Source organism: Parasteatoda tepidariorum, chromosome 2 (assembly GCF_982258835.1).
Source record: "Parasteatoda tepidariorum strain Cologne lab strain chromosome 2, Ptep-v5.0, whole genome shotgun sequence".
Taxonomy (NCBI): domain Eukaryota; kingdom Metazoa; phylum Arthropoda; class Arachnida; order Araneae; family Theridiidae; genus Parasteatoda; species Parasteatoda tepidariorum.
Window position 1 is genome coordinate 6456979 of NC_141756.1, and position 19053 is coordinate 6476031.

At 29.9% G+C, this 19053-nt stretch overlaps 1 protein-coding gene across 1 annotated transcript in view; it reads left to right on the forward strand.

The window, feature by feature from the left end:
* LOC107442224 (dual specificity protein phosphatase 1) overlaps positions 1 to 17854 on the forward strand; it is a 32620-nt gene extending 14766 nt beyond the window's left edge. Inside the window, exons 2-3 of the mRNA XM_016055728.5 lie at positions 7787 to 8143; positions 15920 to 17854. Of these exons, the coding sequence (XP_015911214.1) occupies positions 7787 to 8143; positions 15920 to 16401 (839 nt within the window). The 3' untranslated portion in view covers positions 16402 to 17854. The remainder of the gene's footprint in view (positions 1 to 7786; positions 8144 to 15919) is intronic.
* Positions 17855 to 19053: the final 1199 nt, after the last annotated feature.

The window sequence follows — 19053 nt, forward strand, 5'->3', positions numbered from 1 at the left end:
TTTAAAGCTATGCTGTTACATAGGCTTTAACAGAGTTTCATAAATTAAGTAGTACCTTAGTCTTTAGCGAAGACTTCAGTTGCGATCTTTTCAATGTGACATTTTTTTACAAAACACCTGTTTGTTGGTTACTGTTGTAGTAAATAAATTTTGTAGAATAAAAGAATCTAGCGACCCCGAAATTGAGTAACGGGTAGGTAGCTGCCAACATTTGTTCTGTCTCAGAATTTTCCTGCAAATAGTAAAATTACTCTATCCACTATTTCCTTAATGATCCCAAGTTTTTAAATTTCGTAACCCATGATTGAATCTGATGGCTATCGGACATAATATTAAAATTCAATCAGATGCCCCCTTGGGTGCGAGTCGAATCAGGATTTGTTTGTTCAAATGTACGTACGATGACGTTCAAAGTTATGTTAAATCATATTTATTTCAGAATAAAATATATATTTCAATATCATCTTTTAGGGAAAACGATTAAGCCTTCTGGAAAAACTGGACGAGTTTTTCTTCACGCTGCTAGTTACGTTCTGCGAACACATGGTTTCGGGAAAAGTAAAGCACATTACAATGTACTAATTGTATCAATTATAAAAGCAGTATTTTAAATACTGTACTTAAACGTTAGTTATAAGTTAAATGATCATATTTTTATCATTTTATCATATTTTTTCAAGTCTTATTTTTTAGAGTTAAGATAGTTACTCCTAATTTTCGATTTAATTCGCAGTTTACGACAGCAGAGCAAACTGTTCAAGCACTTATTTTTACATAGTTTATTTTGAATCAACTTATGGATTTGCTATTGTAGTTATGTCATAACAGTTATTGCTTACGAAACGTTAATCTTTGAAGTCGAAACCCTTACTAGTATTTGATTCCATTGTGCAATCGAAAGTAGTTACTCGGTAAAATGGTGCCATAACAGTACTTTAAATCATATCGTGCAAGTTCGCAACTTTAAGTATTAATTTAAACCGTATTTCTGTTCAAATTGTACAGTAATATATCGAGTAATTAAGTTGGACAAATTTGAAAGATGCCTTGATTCAATTTATCGCTATATTAAGGTTGCAGCAAATATAAACGATATTAAGATTCAATTCGCTCGGAAATTTTAAGCTTTCACAATGCTTAGTTTTTGCTTCATCTTTTGAGTCTATCAAAGTTGACTTTTGCCTCACGGAGGTTAACTCGAGTTCTTTGTGTTACTGGAACAAATTAAAGCTATAGTATACTTGAAAATGGGGTAGAAACTTCTCTGACAGGATGACAATGAAATGGCGATCAGTACCGATAAACTCTTCATTCAAATTATTTGAAGGTCATTACTCGTTTAGTCACGATTTGTCATATTCTAAAACGCCATTTATGTGGGTGTTTATTTCTGGGGAATTATTTTTAGAGTAGTTTTCTCCTGCACTAATTTTAAATGAAAATAGTATTTCAAATAGGCACCCTATCTTCGTGCGCCATTTGTTAAAAATGATTTAAATGGCGATGGTTTTAGATAAACTTATCGTCTGATCTTATTGTATGAATGACGGGAAGAATGCTTCTAATCATAAAAATATCTTTTATTGTGTCTAAAAGGAATTCTTGAGATCGTTATCAATTCCGTTTTTCATGAATAAACGTCGAAGTAGGCTCATCATTATGACCAGAAATTCCATTACCGTTAACGAGCGAAAAATCCTTTCTCTTAAATGTAAATAGTCTGAATGGCAGCACGCGAATACCGCTATTTGTTCTCTTGTTGCTACTCGCGGGCCATTCATGCTCTAATGAATGAAATCCACCCACTATTCGAAATTTTAATGACATGTCTCTGGTAGCACAAACGTAGCAGAAAGGAAACGCTCTAATTTGTTGACGATGGCAACAATGCTTTGACAAATTTTCTTAAGAATCTTCATTCTGCATTGTCTGATGAAAATTTCTCAATGAGTGATTGAAATGATGCCACCAAGATGGGGGAGGGACTCTGCAGAGGAAGTTGCTGCTGATCGTCCGATTATTCCGCGGTTGGGAAATTGTTTCCTGTCATTCAGATAGGTCAGATATTTTAGAATGTTTGCAGATGATTTCGAATTTTGCGTCATTTGTGCTAATGAGCATTATCTAATGTTTAAAAATTCTTTATGTGAAATGTGTCATTTACTTGTTTCTTTTTACATTCTTGAAAAATTCTTCAAATTAAAATAAATGTTATCTGGTGAAATATTAAAGGATATTTTTGTTAGCTTAATCTTTATTTTTTATTTGGAGAAGTTGCTCGCTTAATAACATGCTTTTAATTAGGGGAAAGATATTTTAATTTTTTCCCCTGCCTTTTAAGAGATATATCAACTCTGAATATAATCTTGTAGGCTTTCCCCATAAATATAGAAAGAGTAATTTCCTTATTTTAAATAAGTTGTTTTTGGTGCAAATAGCCTTTAACTCTGCATTGAATTCAACTCATCTATAGTTTCTTGAACGTTTTTTATATTCGTTTAAGCTTGATGAAATGGGAACCCTATTTGATTAGGCCTAGTTTATTACACTGTAGACAAATTATAAAGAAAATAATTTTCCTGTAAAATGTGTTTTGAATTGTGCCAAAAGTTTAATATTTTTCCTCTTTAAAATAAAATTGCCGGTTTGTAAAAGTGAATCCTATTTTTGTTAATAACTTTATGATTTATATTTTAGATCTTAGATTACATTTGTAGAATTATTTATTACGATTGTAAGTATGGAATAATAAAATTTTTCAACTTTAACGCAATGATTCCTAGGAAGGGAGAGAAAATCAGATCAAAGAGTAACGACTTTATAAAAGTTGATCGCTAAGGAGGGAACAACTTCCTCGGGCATCCAGTTACATTCAATCGACGACTAAAATCTAGTTCTAGATTTTTATTTTTATTTTAGTTAAAACATTTAAATTTATTAGGCCAATACTTCACTTTAACTAAATATATTATGAAAAATTAAGATTTTCGAACATAATGAATTTTTATTCCCTAGTTTAATTATTTCATTAAAGAATATAGTGTAGAAAATTAAAAAAAAAATTTTTTTTCGTATAAGTGATTTTTAAAATAGGGTTTTAGATTTTTATAAGCATCCGTCGTATGTTTTTCTTTTAATTTAATGAGGATTTTGCCTCATCAGAATTTACATTCTCTTCGTGGGCACCTAATAGAAGGGTTTGTCGCAGGAATCCGCGCCACTGAAGTTGATATTTAATATATTCTAATTTCCTCTCACAATCATGGGAAAAGAACGTTTATCTCCCCTCATCAGAAGATTTATAATGCAGGAAAACACGATGTCTTGACCTTCACTACTTCCTTCTGATTTTTGAAAATCTTCATCTCGTACATTGCTTTACTAATGAAGCGTGATTTTTTTTTTAAAAAAGAAAGTTTATAATGAACGAAAATAAAATTTTCTATCTTCTAGTGTGGCGACAAAACAAATAGAGAATTAAAAGTGTTCTTGAGAAATAACGTCAAGTTTCGTAAACTTCATTCTATTCCTATCTGCCTTAATGGTCTTCTCCTTGAGTTTTATTTTAGAAGATGCTCAGTTCAACCGGAAAGCTTGTTGTACATTTACTTCCGTTCTTCGGTGTTCCAGAACAAACATTCTGTACATACTCCGAAATTCGAAGAGTATACCAGCATCCTGTTTATCTTTTCTTCGGATCAGCTGTTATCCTTCAACACTTGATCGTTTTTATTTCTTAAGTTAAATTCGCTTGTTTCTTTCGTAGTATTTTTTTTTTTCTTTTCGAACGTCGCATCAGGAAGTGATGTGTTTACAATTTGTAATCTACGACAGTATTTAATAGCAAATGTTGTGGTGATAAGTTTAATCTTTTTTTTTTTTTTATGGCTGTTTTTCTTATCTGATAAGACTAGGGTTGTCATTATCAGTGTTTACTAAATGAAATACTGATTCGATGTTGTAGGAAAGGGGGGGGGGGGTTCAGCTCCTGTCAAATAACAGGGGTGTTAACGATATGCAATTTTTCACAATTTCAACCCTAAATTCAAAATTAAAAGATATTGTGAAAATGCGTCATTATTACGAAGTCAGAATATTTAGGAGAATGTAGTCCAATGCCAGGGGTCTGTTTAGAAGAAATTTGGGTCCGTTAACGGACCCTTCACAAAATATATTTTCATAAAAACGGACCCTTCACAAAATATTTTAACTTAGAAACGGACCCTTCACAAAATGATTTTTCTTTTAATCGGACCCTTTACAAATTTGTTTATCTTCATTACAATTTTTTTAATCGAATAAACCCTTCCCAGGGCAGAGAACAAGAAAAATGGTTGTCTTCGGCAGACGATTCTTCCATTATTCGTACGAAATGAATATTCTGCGTTCAGCAGTATAGGCTAAATACCAAATATTTATATGTTGCGTCTCTAATTTAGAAGCAGCAATTGCTGTTTATTTTTGTAAATGTAATTTTTTTATTATAATTTTACAGTGCCGAGCATAATCTTGTATCGATTTACAATTTAAAAACTCCTTGAAAAAGTGTTTTGCAATAACCGGACCCTATTTGCACAAATTCATAAAAGCGGACCCTGGTTGAGAGAATGTGAGTAATTTTTTCACGAAAAACGGACCTTTCACAAAATGTCTGGACAGACCCCGGAATGCATTACACATTTTATCTCAACTCGTTTCTATATTTTTAATTTTAAAAACTAACTCTTGTATTTTCGAAATAAACAATGTGGTTTAATTTCGGAATTGTAGGTTAAGTTTTTGATTTGATTTTTAATGAATTTTTAGTATCAGATCTAGCACTTTCAGACTAGTTTTAAATTTACAAGCAACATACATATTTTTCCATTTTATTCTGAGCTTTGCAATATTTTATGCATCTTTTTTTTAATGAAAAAAAATTTGTCTCCTTTACCTTAATCATATATAGTAATTGGGAGATATTGAATGATTTTTTTTCTTCCATTGATAATTTTAGTGTTGGGTATAATTTTGTATTCACACGTAAAGAACCTTCTAGAAAGACAACTTCTGTAAAGAACGCCATTGGGAAATATTTAATAAATAAGGCAATATTTAAAATGTAAAGCATAATTTTGAAGATGTATCTGTAAAGGATCCCGAAATCCAATTTTATGAGTATAAAAAAACTTATACAAACTGAACTAGAAAACGATATTTAGCTTATTTTTTAGTTTTGCATTTGCTGATTTTTTTTTCATTAAAGAACACTCTGGGATTATTCATGCTGAATTGAGCTTTTTTCACCCTCTCAATCGGTGTGAAGCAAAGTGTGGGTGTAAAATTCCGTCGACCTAAATAAATCCGCATGCTGTTATAGAAGTTGTAAAACCTAAAAAATGTGTGTCTATGCAAGAGCAGAAGGCTGAATCTACTTCCCTCTCCTCTGAACGTCAGTCTTCAATTTTTTCTGAACGTCATATCCGTCCTCGGCACGCGTCGGGATTTAAGATGCTACCGGTTTAATTTTTTTCTTCACCCATTCAATGACGGAGAGTTTCCTGTTTAGCTTACATTTTTCTACAGAACTTTTTATTTATTTATTATTTTTTTTAAAGTTTCTCTAAAGATTGGTAGGATGTAGAGTTTCCGTTTTTTTTTTTTTTATTCTTTAAATATCTGGAAAAATTTATTTGTTAATGATAGCAGAAATCCAATTTCAGTTCGAACGGGTCAGTGAAAATGGTCATGAACTTAGTCAATTCCTATTTTGATAAAATTAAAAACTTTCTCCGAGCGCAAAATCTAAATTTAAAAAAAACTTTCTGCACGCATTGATCGATTCTAGAGACTAGTTTCAACCCTTTTCGTAGCCGCCTCGTTTTGCCTAAATTCGTTCAAAAATCAGTTTTTTTTAAATTTTTTTTTTAAATTTTTCATTTTTATTGAATGTTTTTGATTCATATCACAGGGTTGAGTTTGGTTTAAAAAAAAAAGTTTAAAATAGTGATCTTAAAACGTTATGTGAAAAAACACTTTTTAAATAGAAAAATACCTGAAATTTGAGCCAGAAAAAAGTGTATGTAGGATGCATTGATCCACAAAATGTTATCAACGTTTTAATAATATACTTTATTTAAATTGTGTGGATATGAATCGCAATGTGATTTTTTTTTTTTTTTTTTTAAATCACGCAAATACGAATTATGACATTTAAAAAGTCGCGTGAATATGAATCTTGATGTTTCTTTTTAAAATCTCGTAAACATTAATTCCGATCTGTAGTTAAACTCTAATCTTAATACATAGTAGCTTTTTAATCGTGTGAAATTCGAAGCGCGATCAGAGGTCTGTTTAGAAGAAATTTGGATCCGTTAACGGACCCTTCACAAAATATCTTTTCATAAAAACGGACCCTTCACAAAATATCTTTTCATAAAAACGGACCCTTCACAAAATATTTTAACTTAAAAACGGACCCTTCTCAAAATGATATTTCTTTTAATCGGACCCTTCACAAATTTGTTCATCTTCATTACTGTTTTGTTTATCGAATAAACCCTTCCCAGGAAGAAAGACAGATGTAAACAAACTAAATTTTTTCTTCCGCAGACGCTTCTTTCTTTATTCGTCCGAAAAGAATATTCTGCGTTCAGCAGTATAGGCTAAATACCAAATATTTATATGTTGCATCGCTAATTTAGTAGCTGCAATTGCTCTTAATTTTTTTAAATTTAATTTTACAGTGTTGAGCACTATCTTGTATGCCTTTACAAGGTAAAAACTCCTTGAAAAAAAAAAAAAAAATTTTTTTTTCGGCTCCTATTTGCACAAATTTTACAAAAACGGACCCTGGTTGATAGAATGTGACTTAACCTTTATTTTATGTTCACAAATTACGAGTAATTTTATCACAATTTTTCTAAAACGGACCTTTCACAAAATGTCTGGACAGACCCCTGGCGATATTTGATTTAAAATCGTGAAAATACGATGCGCGATCTGAAATCGCGATCTGTCATTTTAAACCGTGTGAATGTAATTTTAAATCTCGTTTGTATTGGTAAGAAAAGGCGTAAAAATTTTTTTCTTTTCAGGAATTTGATAAAAACAAACGTTTTTTGAAGAATTTTTTTTTTTTTAAGTAGTTGTAAATTTTCCTCGACAAAATTTCGGCGAACGGCGTTCGTGTATATTATATAGGTATGATAAGTTCTATAACCTTCGACGCAGAATTTTTATAAAACATATTTTTCACGTTTTTTCGTTATTTTGTGTTTAGGTCAAAATAAGTGATATATTTAGCACTTTAATAAATTATGGTTATAAATTGCTACATGAAACACCGGTGTCTTCCGCGTTAAAGGTAAAATCATTCAAACAATTTTTAAAGTTTGTACAGTTATTTAGCTTTAAGAGAAACAGTTATTTATCATTTAAAATGTCTAATTTCCAAAATCAATTGATAAAATTTGAATTTGATTTGAAAAAAAAAATTTGGGGGGATTTTATGTTTTAGTATTAATATATTTTTGATTATATAATTTTTTTAGTAACTATTAGACTGTTTTTATAATTCAAGAATGCCAAAATTTGTCTTTACTTGTAATTAGATCATCTGAAATATATTAAAATAAAAGTTTCAACTGCGACAAAGAGTTAAGTCACTAAATCACGAACCCTTGCTTAATTTAAATTTTATGAATTTTTCGTTAAATTTATCTTAATAAATGCCTCTTATTTTTTTTTTTATTGAATTTGAATACGTAGTCAGTCCAGATTTTACTTTTTTCTATTCTTTTTTTAGGTGGATATCAAACTTTCAGTCACCTCTTTCCTGAGCTCGTCTTCCAATCTGCTTGTGCAACACCATCCCCCATCAATTCTCCTGTTCCTAGTCCTGGTGGTACTGGTCAGTTCAGGCCATTGTCTTCGGACTCTTTGGCCGGACCTGTTGAAATCCTTCCACACCTTTTCCTGGGCTGTGCCCGTGATGCTTCTCGGAAAGAACAACTCCAACAATTGGGCATCACTGCCCTGCTCAATGTGACGCAGTTTTGTCCCAATTTGTATCAAGAATCGTTTGAGTACAAGTGCATACCAGTGCGGGATACTGGGTGCGAGGATATTGGGGCTTATTTTCAAGAATCCATCCAATTTATCGGTGAGTTGTTTACCTTTATTATTTTTTTTTAACTTACTGTTAGAATTTTGTTACTTTAGAGCCATTCAAAAAGATCTAAAATTCAGTTTTATTTTCAGACTGTATGTATAATTTATTATTTTTAAATCTACTGGAAAGTTCAATTTTTAGAATTTTTCTGTGTGAAAAAATATGCACCGTTTCCTCGTATTAAAGTTAAACTCTGAGTTAACCAAAAAAAAAAATCCCATTCTCTATTCACGGTAACAAGGTAGAGTTGAATCGCACAGTTGTAGATGTCAACTACTTAACTCAAATTCTGCCGGGGATACTAGTGGATTTAAGATTTTTTTTCTTAATTAAATCAAGAGCACTACTTTTATTAGATTTCCTGAAATTGGGAAATTTTTTCAATAAGTTTTTTCCTTCTTTAAGTCTAAGTATTACTGCTAAATATTTCTAATTATAAATATTTAAACTTTTAAATTCAAAAATGTTATAACTATCAATAATGAATGCATATTACTATTCAAAATTAATTCCAAAACATATTAAGCATAACATTTTACGTTAGTCCATTTAAAGCTAATGATAAATGCTAGTTAATTTAATTATACAATTATCAGTAATGTATTTTTTTATTTGATTGACTATAAAAAATCCTTGAAATTTCCTGTATTTTTGATATTTCTCAATTATTAGTTAATTACATAAAATAAAAAAAGCATCGTTTTTTTTTACACCGCTATGTATTTTGTAAAAAAAAAAAAAAAAAAAAAATTAGCCTCACATAATATTAATGATCCGTCTGCATTTCGTCATTCATATTTGTATTCTCCAAAATATAAATACGTACATATTCCTAAGATAGTATGATCAGTAATTTAATTGTCTATTATGAATGACGTATTGGGATATTGTCCATCCTATAATGAAGGCCGTTACATAGTTTTAATTCCACAATCACGTATTGCCTTGACCATGAATGAATGGCAGTTAACAATAGGTATCGGCAAAATAAAACAAAAAAAGCTGAATAAATGTTGTAGCGGTCCATGTTTAACGGATAGTGTTGTATGACGGATATCCGCAGGATAAGGGGCATACTATTTTATGAACGAGAGGAAAAACCCTCTCCTTTCTGCAAACATCCCTTTCCCGTTTCTCTTTTCATTCAATCAATCCACGGATGTTCAGCTCTTAAAATGACCGCCATATTTAAAAAAGGCTATTTATTCAAAGCGAATTTTTAAATCTGAGTTTGAGTCCAAATTTGCGCGCCTCAAAGAAAAAATATTTGTCTTTATTTTCTTTTAAAAAATATAGTATTTATAATTTTTACTGAAAAGTCTTAGCATTTTTAATTTTAAAATGGAATCGTTGAGATTTATATCATCCGATAACATTGATTTTACCCGAATAAAATTGTGTGCAATTTAAAAAAAGAGTTATTTTTATCGCAAACTTAAATCTTTAATTGTATAACATAATAAAGATGTATACATATTTTGAAAAATTCATTCAAATATCTTCTTTTTTTTTCGGTGTATATTTAAAAATAATCAGTCTTATATGAACATAGATTAAACCATATTTCTGCAACAGAAATAAATTTTCAAGATATTTAATTTTTAATGTTTAATTTATTTTTCAATGCGCAATTTAGGCTATTAAATAAAACTACGTATTAGTATTTTTCCCTTAATTCTTCCCTACGTATTAGTATTTATTTTTTTCCGCCCTAAAGAAATTTAATTTTAAATTAGGGAGGAAGTTATCGGCATTTATTCTAAATTGCTGTTTCTAAATATCAAAACCTGAAACTGATAAAGAAAACTATACCAATTATCCATAGTCAAAGAATAGATTATCCAATTTAAATTTTTTCATCTTTTTATTTCATTTAAACCATTTTTATATCATTTTATTTCATTTAATATTTTAATTTATTTTTAAAAGTTGCTTTGCTATAATTTTAATTTTGGAATATTTTTAATTGTGTTTAAACATTTTTTAATGCCCTAAAGAATTTTTTTTTTGTGATTTATTGTTCTATATTTCAAACTTTTCGTGTTTTTATAAAATTTTCTTCTGCTTTTAAGATTGAAACCTCTGCATGTATCACAAGCTTTCATCCTTGAACCTTCGGGAAACATCTTGAGTTTAAAACCAAAAACAAGTTTCGTAACACTTGGCGAAGGAAGTGTATATTCGGAATTAGAAACGATTCACGACGGAATTAAAAATAGCTATCGACTTCCTGCCATAACACGCGAGGAAACCCCATGCTAGTATTTTAACGTAAATTTTTTTGGCAGCTTTCAGATTTCACGTATTTTCATTATCGTTTTATTTTGCTTCACTTCGATTCTCACGAGCTTATAATAAATGAGTAAAAATTATCGATTGCATTGAATTCTTTCAATGGAATTCTTTTGGTTAATTATCTATCGTGTTCAGGGGTCCCCAACCCTATGCCCGCGGGCACCATGGCGCCCGTCGATCGATCTAGCTGCACCCGCTGCTTGTGCCCAACGATAAAATATTTCAGTTTTCCATTTTCCCAATAAATGCTATGCAAATACATATTGAGGTACGCTGGTTCAGTAATGGCAAAGTACTTGATAGATTTCTACATTTAATTGGAGAAATAAAAAATTATCTTGCAGCCAAAAATCAAACATTTTTGGAACTGAGAGATCCTCTTTAGCTAGCAGATTTGTCTTTCATAATGGACATAATGGAAAAAAACTAAATAATTTAATCTTGGAGCTGCAGGAAAAAGACAAACATAAAGTAAAAATGATAAAGGCTATAAACTCGTTCAGAGCTAAGCTAGTTTTGTGGATATCACATTTGAAAATGAAGTCTCTTGTGCATTTTCCGAACATGAAAAAAATGTTAGGTGACAGTGAAATTGACTTATTAACATTTGTCATCAACCTCCAATTGTTTAAAGATCAATTTAAAAAGCTCTTTCAACAACTTAATATCATCGAGCCTTTGATAACTTTTCTGTTAATCCTTTTACCAGCCAAATAAGCGTTACCGTAATAGCAACATACATTTCAGAATTTCTTCAAGTAAAGCGAGAAGAATCGAAGATAGAAATTGTGGATCTTCAGAATGACATTATCATCAAAACTATTATATCCCATGAGAAATTCTGGAATATAATTGAAGGAATAAATTCCATTCTTAAAAATAGCATTATATTCTCCCAATTATCTAGCGCTGGCCAGCGAAATGCCATGCCTAACACCACATTGACTGTATTTTATAAATAATTTTTATATTTCATATGTTTTGAAAGCAATTTAGTAATTATTTTACACAAGAAAATTAATACTAATTATATTCATATGTTAAATTAATTTTTAAAATTAAATTTTTTTGTGCTCTATATGTAGTGTGTAATATTACCTATGTCTACCAACTATAAATTTATCTTGAAAAAATAAATGGTGCCCGCCATTCGACCAATATTCTGGTATTTGCTCTTAGGTACAAAAAGGTTGGACTACTGGTGTAGATTTTGCAAAAATTAAGTCCCCCCCCCCCTTTTTTTTTTCCTCTTTCCTCTCATTTTAAATAATATTGAGAATCAGTGATAGGTTCTATTAACTTATTATAATAAAGATACCGTCGTTTCAGTTACGTTCTAAATAATAAGGCCGGGTCGAGATAATTGTTTAAAATCCCACTATAGACCGATAGCAAACTTGAATACAGTATTAGATTTACTTGCATTTTTATGACTTTTTACTTTATTGAACTTTTTTATATTGGCTTATTATTTTAAAGTAATTCAAATATTTTTTACTCTTAGTAAGTAGGAAAAAATTTTCGGAAGAATAGGGAAATGTTTTAATCCCACTTTTTTTTTGCATGAACTATTCTTGTGTAGAATCACGTTCTTTGAATCTGTAGATTAAATTTGAAGATTTAAAACATAATTTATGTAAATTTTTTTTAAAATTTTTATTTTAAATTCTGTAGTTTTTATCAGCGTGAATCCCTTTAAGTTGCAATTTTTTTCCCCCTCTTTCAAGGTCTTTTGTCCCCTGAAAGACATTTTAATTGCAATTTTGAGTATTTTTTAGGGATATAAGTCGTCAAAATCATGATTCCATGTTTAATCATATGTATCTCAAAACATTAATTATTTCTCTTGAAGTTGTACCAAGAGTATAAAAAGAACACAGGGGGGACACGTGTGACCAATTGTCCCCTTTCGAATGTCGTACGACATTTTCTAAAAGAGGACTTGAAGGGGAAGGGGGTTTCATCATTATATTTAGTTGTGTGTTCATCCTTTTGCGTACCTTGACTACCCCCTTTTCCGAATTCTATTTAAAAGGAAGCTCCACCTACCGGAAGACTATAGCTTTTTAGTCATTGTACCGGAAGAGACTGTTCCTGATTTAGAACTCTTAGATTAGTGTGACTTCCCCTATAGAGTATGGGTGGGATATCTATGATTGCGCCCTAGCGAACGGGCGCAATTTTAAATTGTGCACGTTCTTGGCGCACGTGAATGGATAGAGCTCTAAAAATAGTCCAATGCCAGGATTGTAGACCGAATCTTTTGCAACCAGGGAAAGGAATTCTTTAATTCGGAGAAATATATGAAATAAGTACAATAGCATAATTTTTTAAATCTTGAGTAGCACTTTGATATTGGATTAGAAAAGTTAGAAAGAAAAGATTTTTTTTTTAAATTTAATTTGAACTTTACTGGACGTTTCTGGCGTCTGATATTAAAAATTCTTAATTTCACGTTTAAAAAAAATCTGCAAAATTTATTTTTTCTATTTCTTAGATTTTTTTTTTTTTTTTTAACTTTGCTAAATTTATTTCGATGATTCGTGCTTTTTTTGAAATCTGAAATATTAGGGGAAATATTTCGTTATGGTATTTTTTATTGTTAATAAAGGGGGGGGGGGAGAATATGCACCGTCCCTCCCATCTATTACTCCTATGACCTCCTTTGAATTGAACTTCTTATGAAGAATAATTATTATCAGTAAGATTTATTGTATTTAAAACAGTCTTATTGGTCTTACCTTAAAGACTTTAATTGAAAATAAATTAAACCTAGTCGTCTGCATATACCCGCTGTTAATTTTACTAAAATTCTGAGCTAGTATTTATTTTTTACTTATCTTTACTCTAAATTAAAAGTGGTAAAGTTCACCATGGCCTTTAAAAATGGGTGGTAAGTATACTTACCACGGCCTTCGAAAGGGTTAAAGTGGGTGTGTTTTGGTATCTTGTTAGCAATGTTTTGTGAAAGCTTCGCAACAAATGTAAAAATGAGCAATAGTTTGTTGTGCACGTTTAGCAGAATAATTTTGCTCTTTTATTTCAAAATACGATCTACGAGCACAGATTTCCTATTTAAACAAATTGCTTTTATTGTTCCGAAATTACATTTAAACTTCAATATGTAGTACAGTATACTCTTCGATATTTCAAAATTGAAGGGACGCTAAAAACATTTCGAGATACAGAGTTTTCGAGATCATAAGTTCAGAACTAAATATGTTCTAAGAAGTCGAAAAATATGTTCTAAAATACTACTCTAAAAAGTAGTCATGAAACATAAGAAAAACTACATTTTAAATAATTATGTAATGATGACTATAAGTCTAAATACAGCAATGATAATTTTATTTTTAAAAGTCAGAAAAGATCAATTGGGCCGTCCAATAGCAGGGGTCTGTTTAGAAGAAATTTGGGTCCGTTAACGGACCCTTCACAAAATATCTTTTCATAAAAACGGACCCTTCACAAAATATTTTAACTTAAAAACGGACCCTTCACAAAATGTTTTTTCTTTTAATCGGATCCTTCACAATTATTTTATCTTCATTATTATTTTGTTAATCGAATAAACCCTTTCCAGGGCAGAAAACAAGAAAGATGGATGTAAACGAATTAAGTTTTGTCTTCGGCAGACGATTCTTCCATTATTCGCCCGAAATTAAAATTCTGCGTTCAGCAGTATAGGCTAAATACCAAATATTTGTATGTTGCATCTCTAATTTAGAAGCAGCAATTGTCGTTTATTTTTTAAAATTTAATTTTTTAATTAAAATTTTACAGTGTTGAGCATAATCTTGTATGTCTATATAATTTAAAAACTCCTTGAAAAAAAATTTTTTTTTTGCAATAACGGACCCTATTTGCACAAATTCATAAAAGCGGACCCTGGTTGAAAGAATGTGAGTAATTTTTTCACAATTTCACGAAAAACGGACCTTTCACAAAATGTCTGGACAGACCCCTGAATAGAAAAGAAATAAGTTTACAATAAATTTACGTTATGATTTTTTCGAAAAAATTAAATTTCTGTTTCGAAAAAGATTCGCCATAACAACATTTTGAGAAGAAACTATTCTTCGTACGAATTCAAATTAACATTAGGGGGTTATATAATGTCAAGGAGAAAAAACAATTTTTTGACATAACAAGGTTTTTGAGATATCGAGAATATACTGTATTTTAAAGTTTTATCGTTCCGATAAAAAGGATCGCTGAAGGCTGCTCCCATTTCTCACGTTTCCCAGTTTCTCACCCCCCCCCCCCTGCCTCAAATGAAATATTTTACGATCGCCAAATTTCCGCTTTTTTTTTTTTTTTTTCCTCTTTAAGACCGTGAACAGTTTGAAGAAAATAACTGCTTTCGTCTCTAGTTTTTTTTCCCCTTCACTACCATCATAGACTATTTTACGAAGAAAAAAAGAAGTTGTGGGCAAAGCGTTTAAAGATTCTATAAAGAAATTGTTTGTTACCTTAGCTGTGTTTACGACCGCCAGGGTCGCCAAAAGCAAGGACTTTGAAGGAAAACTTAACTGAATGGAATGAATATCTGCATCTAGAGCGAGGTCGCTGTAGTGAGTTTCATTGAGCGGGGGCGAAACAGGCGTAAAAATCGATACGTTTTACTACCCTATTCGCCGAGCTTTCATTTAATTTTGTCGCAAAAGTTTTAAATCTAGTTCAACCACCACAGTATCCAATCCGTAAAGGCAAATATTTTGGCCAGTCTATTTTTGTTAAATCAACCGGTTATGATTAATTTGATTTATTTACCTAATTAATAAGAGTTTGAAATGCTTCATTTTAGGGCAAATAGTTTCAATAACGCTCTATACAAATTTTTATCTTTAAAAACTCATTACAAAATATTTTACATTGAAAAACTCTTTTGAAAAACTGAGTAAACGGTTCTTTTTTCTTCCAGTATAGGTAAGGGCAGAGACAATTATGAAAAAAAGTGAAGTCTTGAAATTTGTTATGTTTAAATTCTTTAATGGTAATTTTGTGCATTTTAAATTAAAACGTCTAACATATTGGAAGACAATCGATCGTACAGTTCTTGAGAATTGTTTCTAGTTAATGTCTCAATCTTATGAAATATTAGAATTTTGTTTTCAAAGAGCTGAACTACCTGGTATAAACGTTTACCGCAGTATAGTACTATCCGAAAATAGTTTTGTTGCATTTCTTTTAATTAGATATAAGATTGAGTGAGAATAAAATTTTTGAATAAACGCTTCTATCAGTGAGGAAAGTAAAAAATAGTTTCCTAATTTTTAAGCTTGCTTTTGATTATTCTACCTAAATCTGCTAGTAACCTTTTTTTAATTTTTTTTATTAAAATTTTATTTAATTTCCCAGCCCTAGTTTGTAATTGTGTAAAATTGGTAAGCTGATTTTAAAAGTACTTTTGCAATTATGCTTCCATTAATATTGTTTCAATTTCTTACAATTTATTTTTATTTTTATTAGATCAAGTGAGAGCTCAAAATGGTAAAGTGCTGGTTCACTGCCAAGCTGGTGTGAGCCGATCTGCCACGATTTGCATTGCTTATCTCATGGCTACCAGACGCCTTCGTATGGAAGAAGCTTACAAATATGTCAAATCTCGACGAAGGATAGTGTCTCCAAATTTCAGTTTCATGGGCCAACTCCTGACTTTTGAAAATCAAATCTTCGCCTCCAATGGATCTCGATATCATTCGTCCTCCCCAAGTTCACCCCTATTAGGGGTGGTCGCCTCAACTCCCGACCCAGATTCACTAACTCCGTCTTGCGGCGCAAAACAGCAAAATGTATTCGATTTTGTAACAGTTTCTTCAGCCTCCACAGCTGAAGCCCTAATAACTTCAACAGCGCCATCTATCGGGTTACCAGAAAAAGAATTTGCCAACATTTCGAACGTTATTGTAGATACCTGCCATAAATTAACTTTATCACCATGTTTAACGTGATTGTGAACTCATTTCCGCATGTGTTAGTGTACTTAATGTTCGAACTTATCAGGGAATCTTACTAATCTGGTCCAATTTGTACTTGTTAATTCATGCAAGAAATTTTTTTTAATGAAGGTCTTTTTTCTAAACAGTGAAGTATATACTCAATTTTAGTCCTTCACTACAGTTTAAAAAAAAAAAAGTTGCAATATTCTTCATTGAAAATTATACTGGTGTATAGGAAACAATGTTTCAAATCTTTATAATAATTCCAACTTTCATATTTATTTGGCTCAAAGATGAGACTAAAAAAGAGACATTATTCAATATCTTTATATATAAAGAAATTTTTCCATGCAAATGACTTGACAATTTTTATTGTCAATCTTTGAAAGTTGACTGTAGCATTTTAAAAAGCATAAGTATTTTAATGTAAGCAGATCGTAGTTTTGTTTAAAAATATTTTAAACTGCCCGTAAAATTTTTTAGTTGCATCATTGTATTTAATTTTTCATAAGGATGTTCTATAACGTTATTTTATTACTTCATTCTTATTTTATTTAAGATGCCTTGAAATTGGCTTCTAAATTGTTTCCCAAATATTTTATTGATGTCTTACTTTCAATAAAGTTAAAAATTAAGGCTCCAAGAAAGAGTGTTTTTGTAAATGACAATAAAGCAATTTTTATTTATATTATTTTTGCTATGAAAGTTATTTTTTTTCCCTTTAAAGTATTTTTTTAAGCACAAGTTTTTTGTTGCAAATTAATCTAAAGCAATAATTTGAAGTTTCAAGCTAATTTTAGTTTCTCCGAAAATATGCAAAGTTTTGTCAACCATTAAAACTAATAAATCTAAATAATTACTAAATTTTGATAAATATATCCTGATGCTATGATAAAATGTTAGTGCTCATATCTTAGCTGAAATCTCAATGTTCAATTTCTATCTTGGTCTATTGAATAGTTTTAAAACTACTAAATTTTACCAAATCTGTTATAAATATGCATATGGAATTAAGAATGCTGCTATGATTGTTTACTATTGCATCATTTGTAAATATATTTACTGTCAAAAACTTGAATATATTGTGTGTGGAAAATGTGTGGTCTAATTATTCATGTAATTGGTGTGTTCGGAATCAGTGTAATATTGCATCTAGAATATTTTTATGGAATGTAGTTGAATTTTATCTAGTCTGTGAACTAGTCTGAGAATTTTAAAAGCTGTTTAGAGAAATTCCATCAATTCTGGTGCCTTTTTAAATGTGGAAATGAGAGCTTCTGTTATTTTATAAATTACTATTATATTTTTAAGTGTATACATTTTTAAATTTTTTGCAGATTATCCAGACATTTTTGCAAATTAAAATTTTTATGCTCAAAATTCTGATAATTAAATATAAAATCTTTCAAAACAATTCTGTGAAATATTTGTAATTTGTGAATAAATCAAATGACTGTTCTTTTCATTTGGGAACTTAAGCCAAGTAAATTTTAAAATTTCGTATCTTGGATGACTTTTAAGCAAACTTTTTCTAAGCATTTAACTTTTATCATAATATTATACTAACATTTATATATTTTTTTAAAAATTTTGTCCGGTTGACAAACTAAATTTTTTCAAGATACGATTATTTTCTTAACTGGAAACTATTATTTTTTTTAAAGGTTCCTTAAGACAAATATAGTACCCCTACACCATTATCGAATTCTAAGTTAATTTAGCCATCTTTTATTTAAACGATAAAATAGAGTAGAACTAAAAAACAATTTTACTCTTCTAATCTGCATTTCTAATTATTACACAGGCTTTATGCTTTGACCAAATGATAAGAAATTTCAGTGATATTGGAAGGGATTAGATAACAGAATGTTTTTGTAGGTGTTTTTAATTTTTTCGAATTGAGCTCTTTTTAATTATTTGCTTCTGTAGGATTTTTGATATAATTTTTGTTACTATCTGTTAAAATAGACTATAGTACCTATTTGATAATCAAACTAGATTAAATTTAAATCATTGAATTCGATTTAAATTGAATATTTACGAATTCAATTCTGATTTACGAATTCAATTCTGATTTACGAATTCAATTCTGATTTACGAATTCAATTCTGATTTACGAATTCAATTCTGATTTACGAATTCAATTCTGATTTACGAATTCAATTCTGATTTACGAATTCAATTCTGATTTACGAATTCAATTCTGATTTACGAATTCAATTCTGATTTACGAATTCAATTCTAATTTACGAATTCAATTCTGATTTACGAATTCAATTCTGATTTACGAATTCAATTCTGATTTACGAATTCAATTCTAATTTACGAATTCAATTCTAATTTACGAATTCAATTCTAATTTACGAATTCAATTCTAATTTACGAATTCAATTCTAATTTACGAATTCAATTCTAATTTACGAATTCAATTCTAATTTACGAATTCAATTCTAATTTACGAATTCAATTCTAATTTACGAATTCAATTCTAATTTACGAATTCAATTCTAATTTACGAATTCAATTCTAATTTACGAATTCAATTCTAATTTACGAATTCAATTCTAATTTACGAATTCAATTCTAATTTACGAATTCAATTCTAATTTACGAATTCAATTCTAATTTACGAATTCAACAATTAAAGTAAAGCTTAGATGTAAA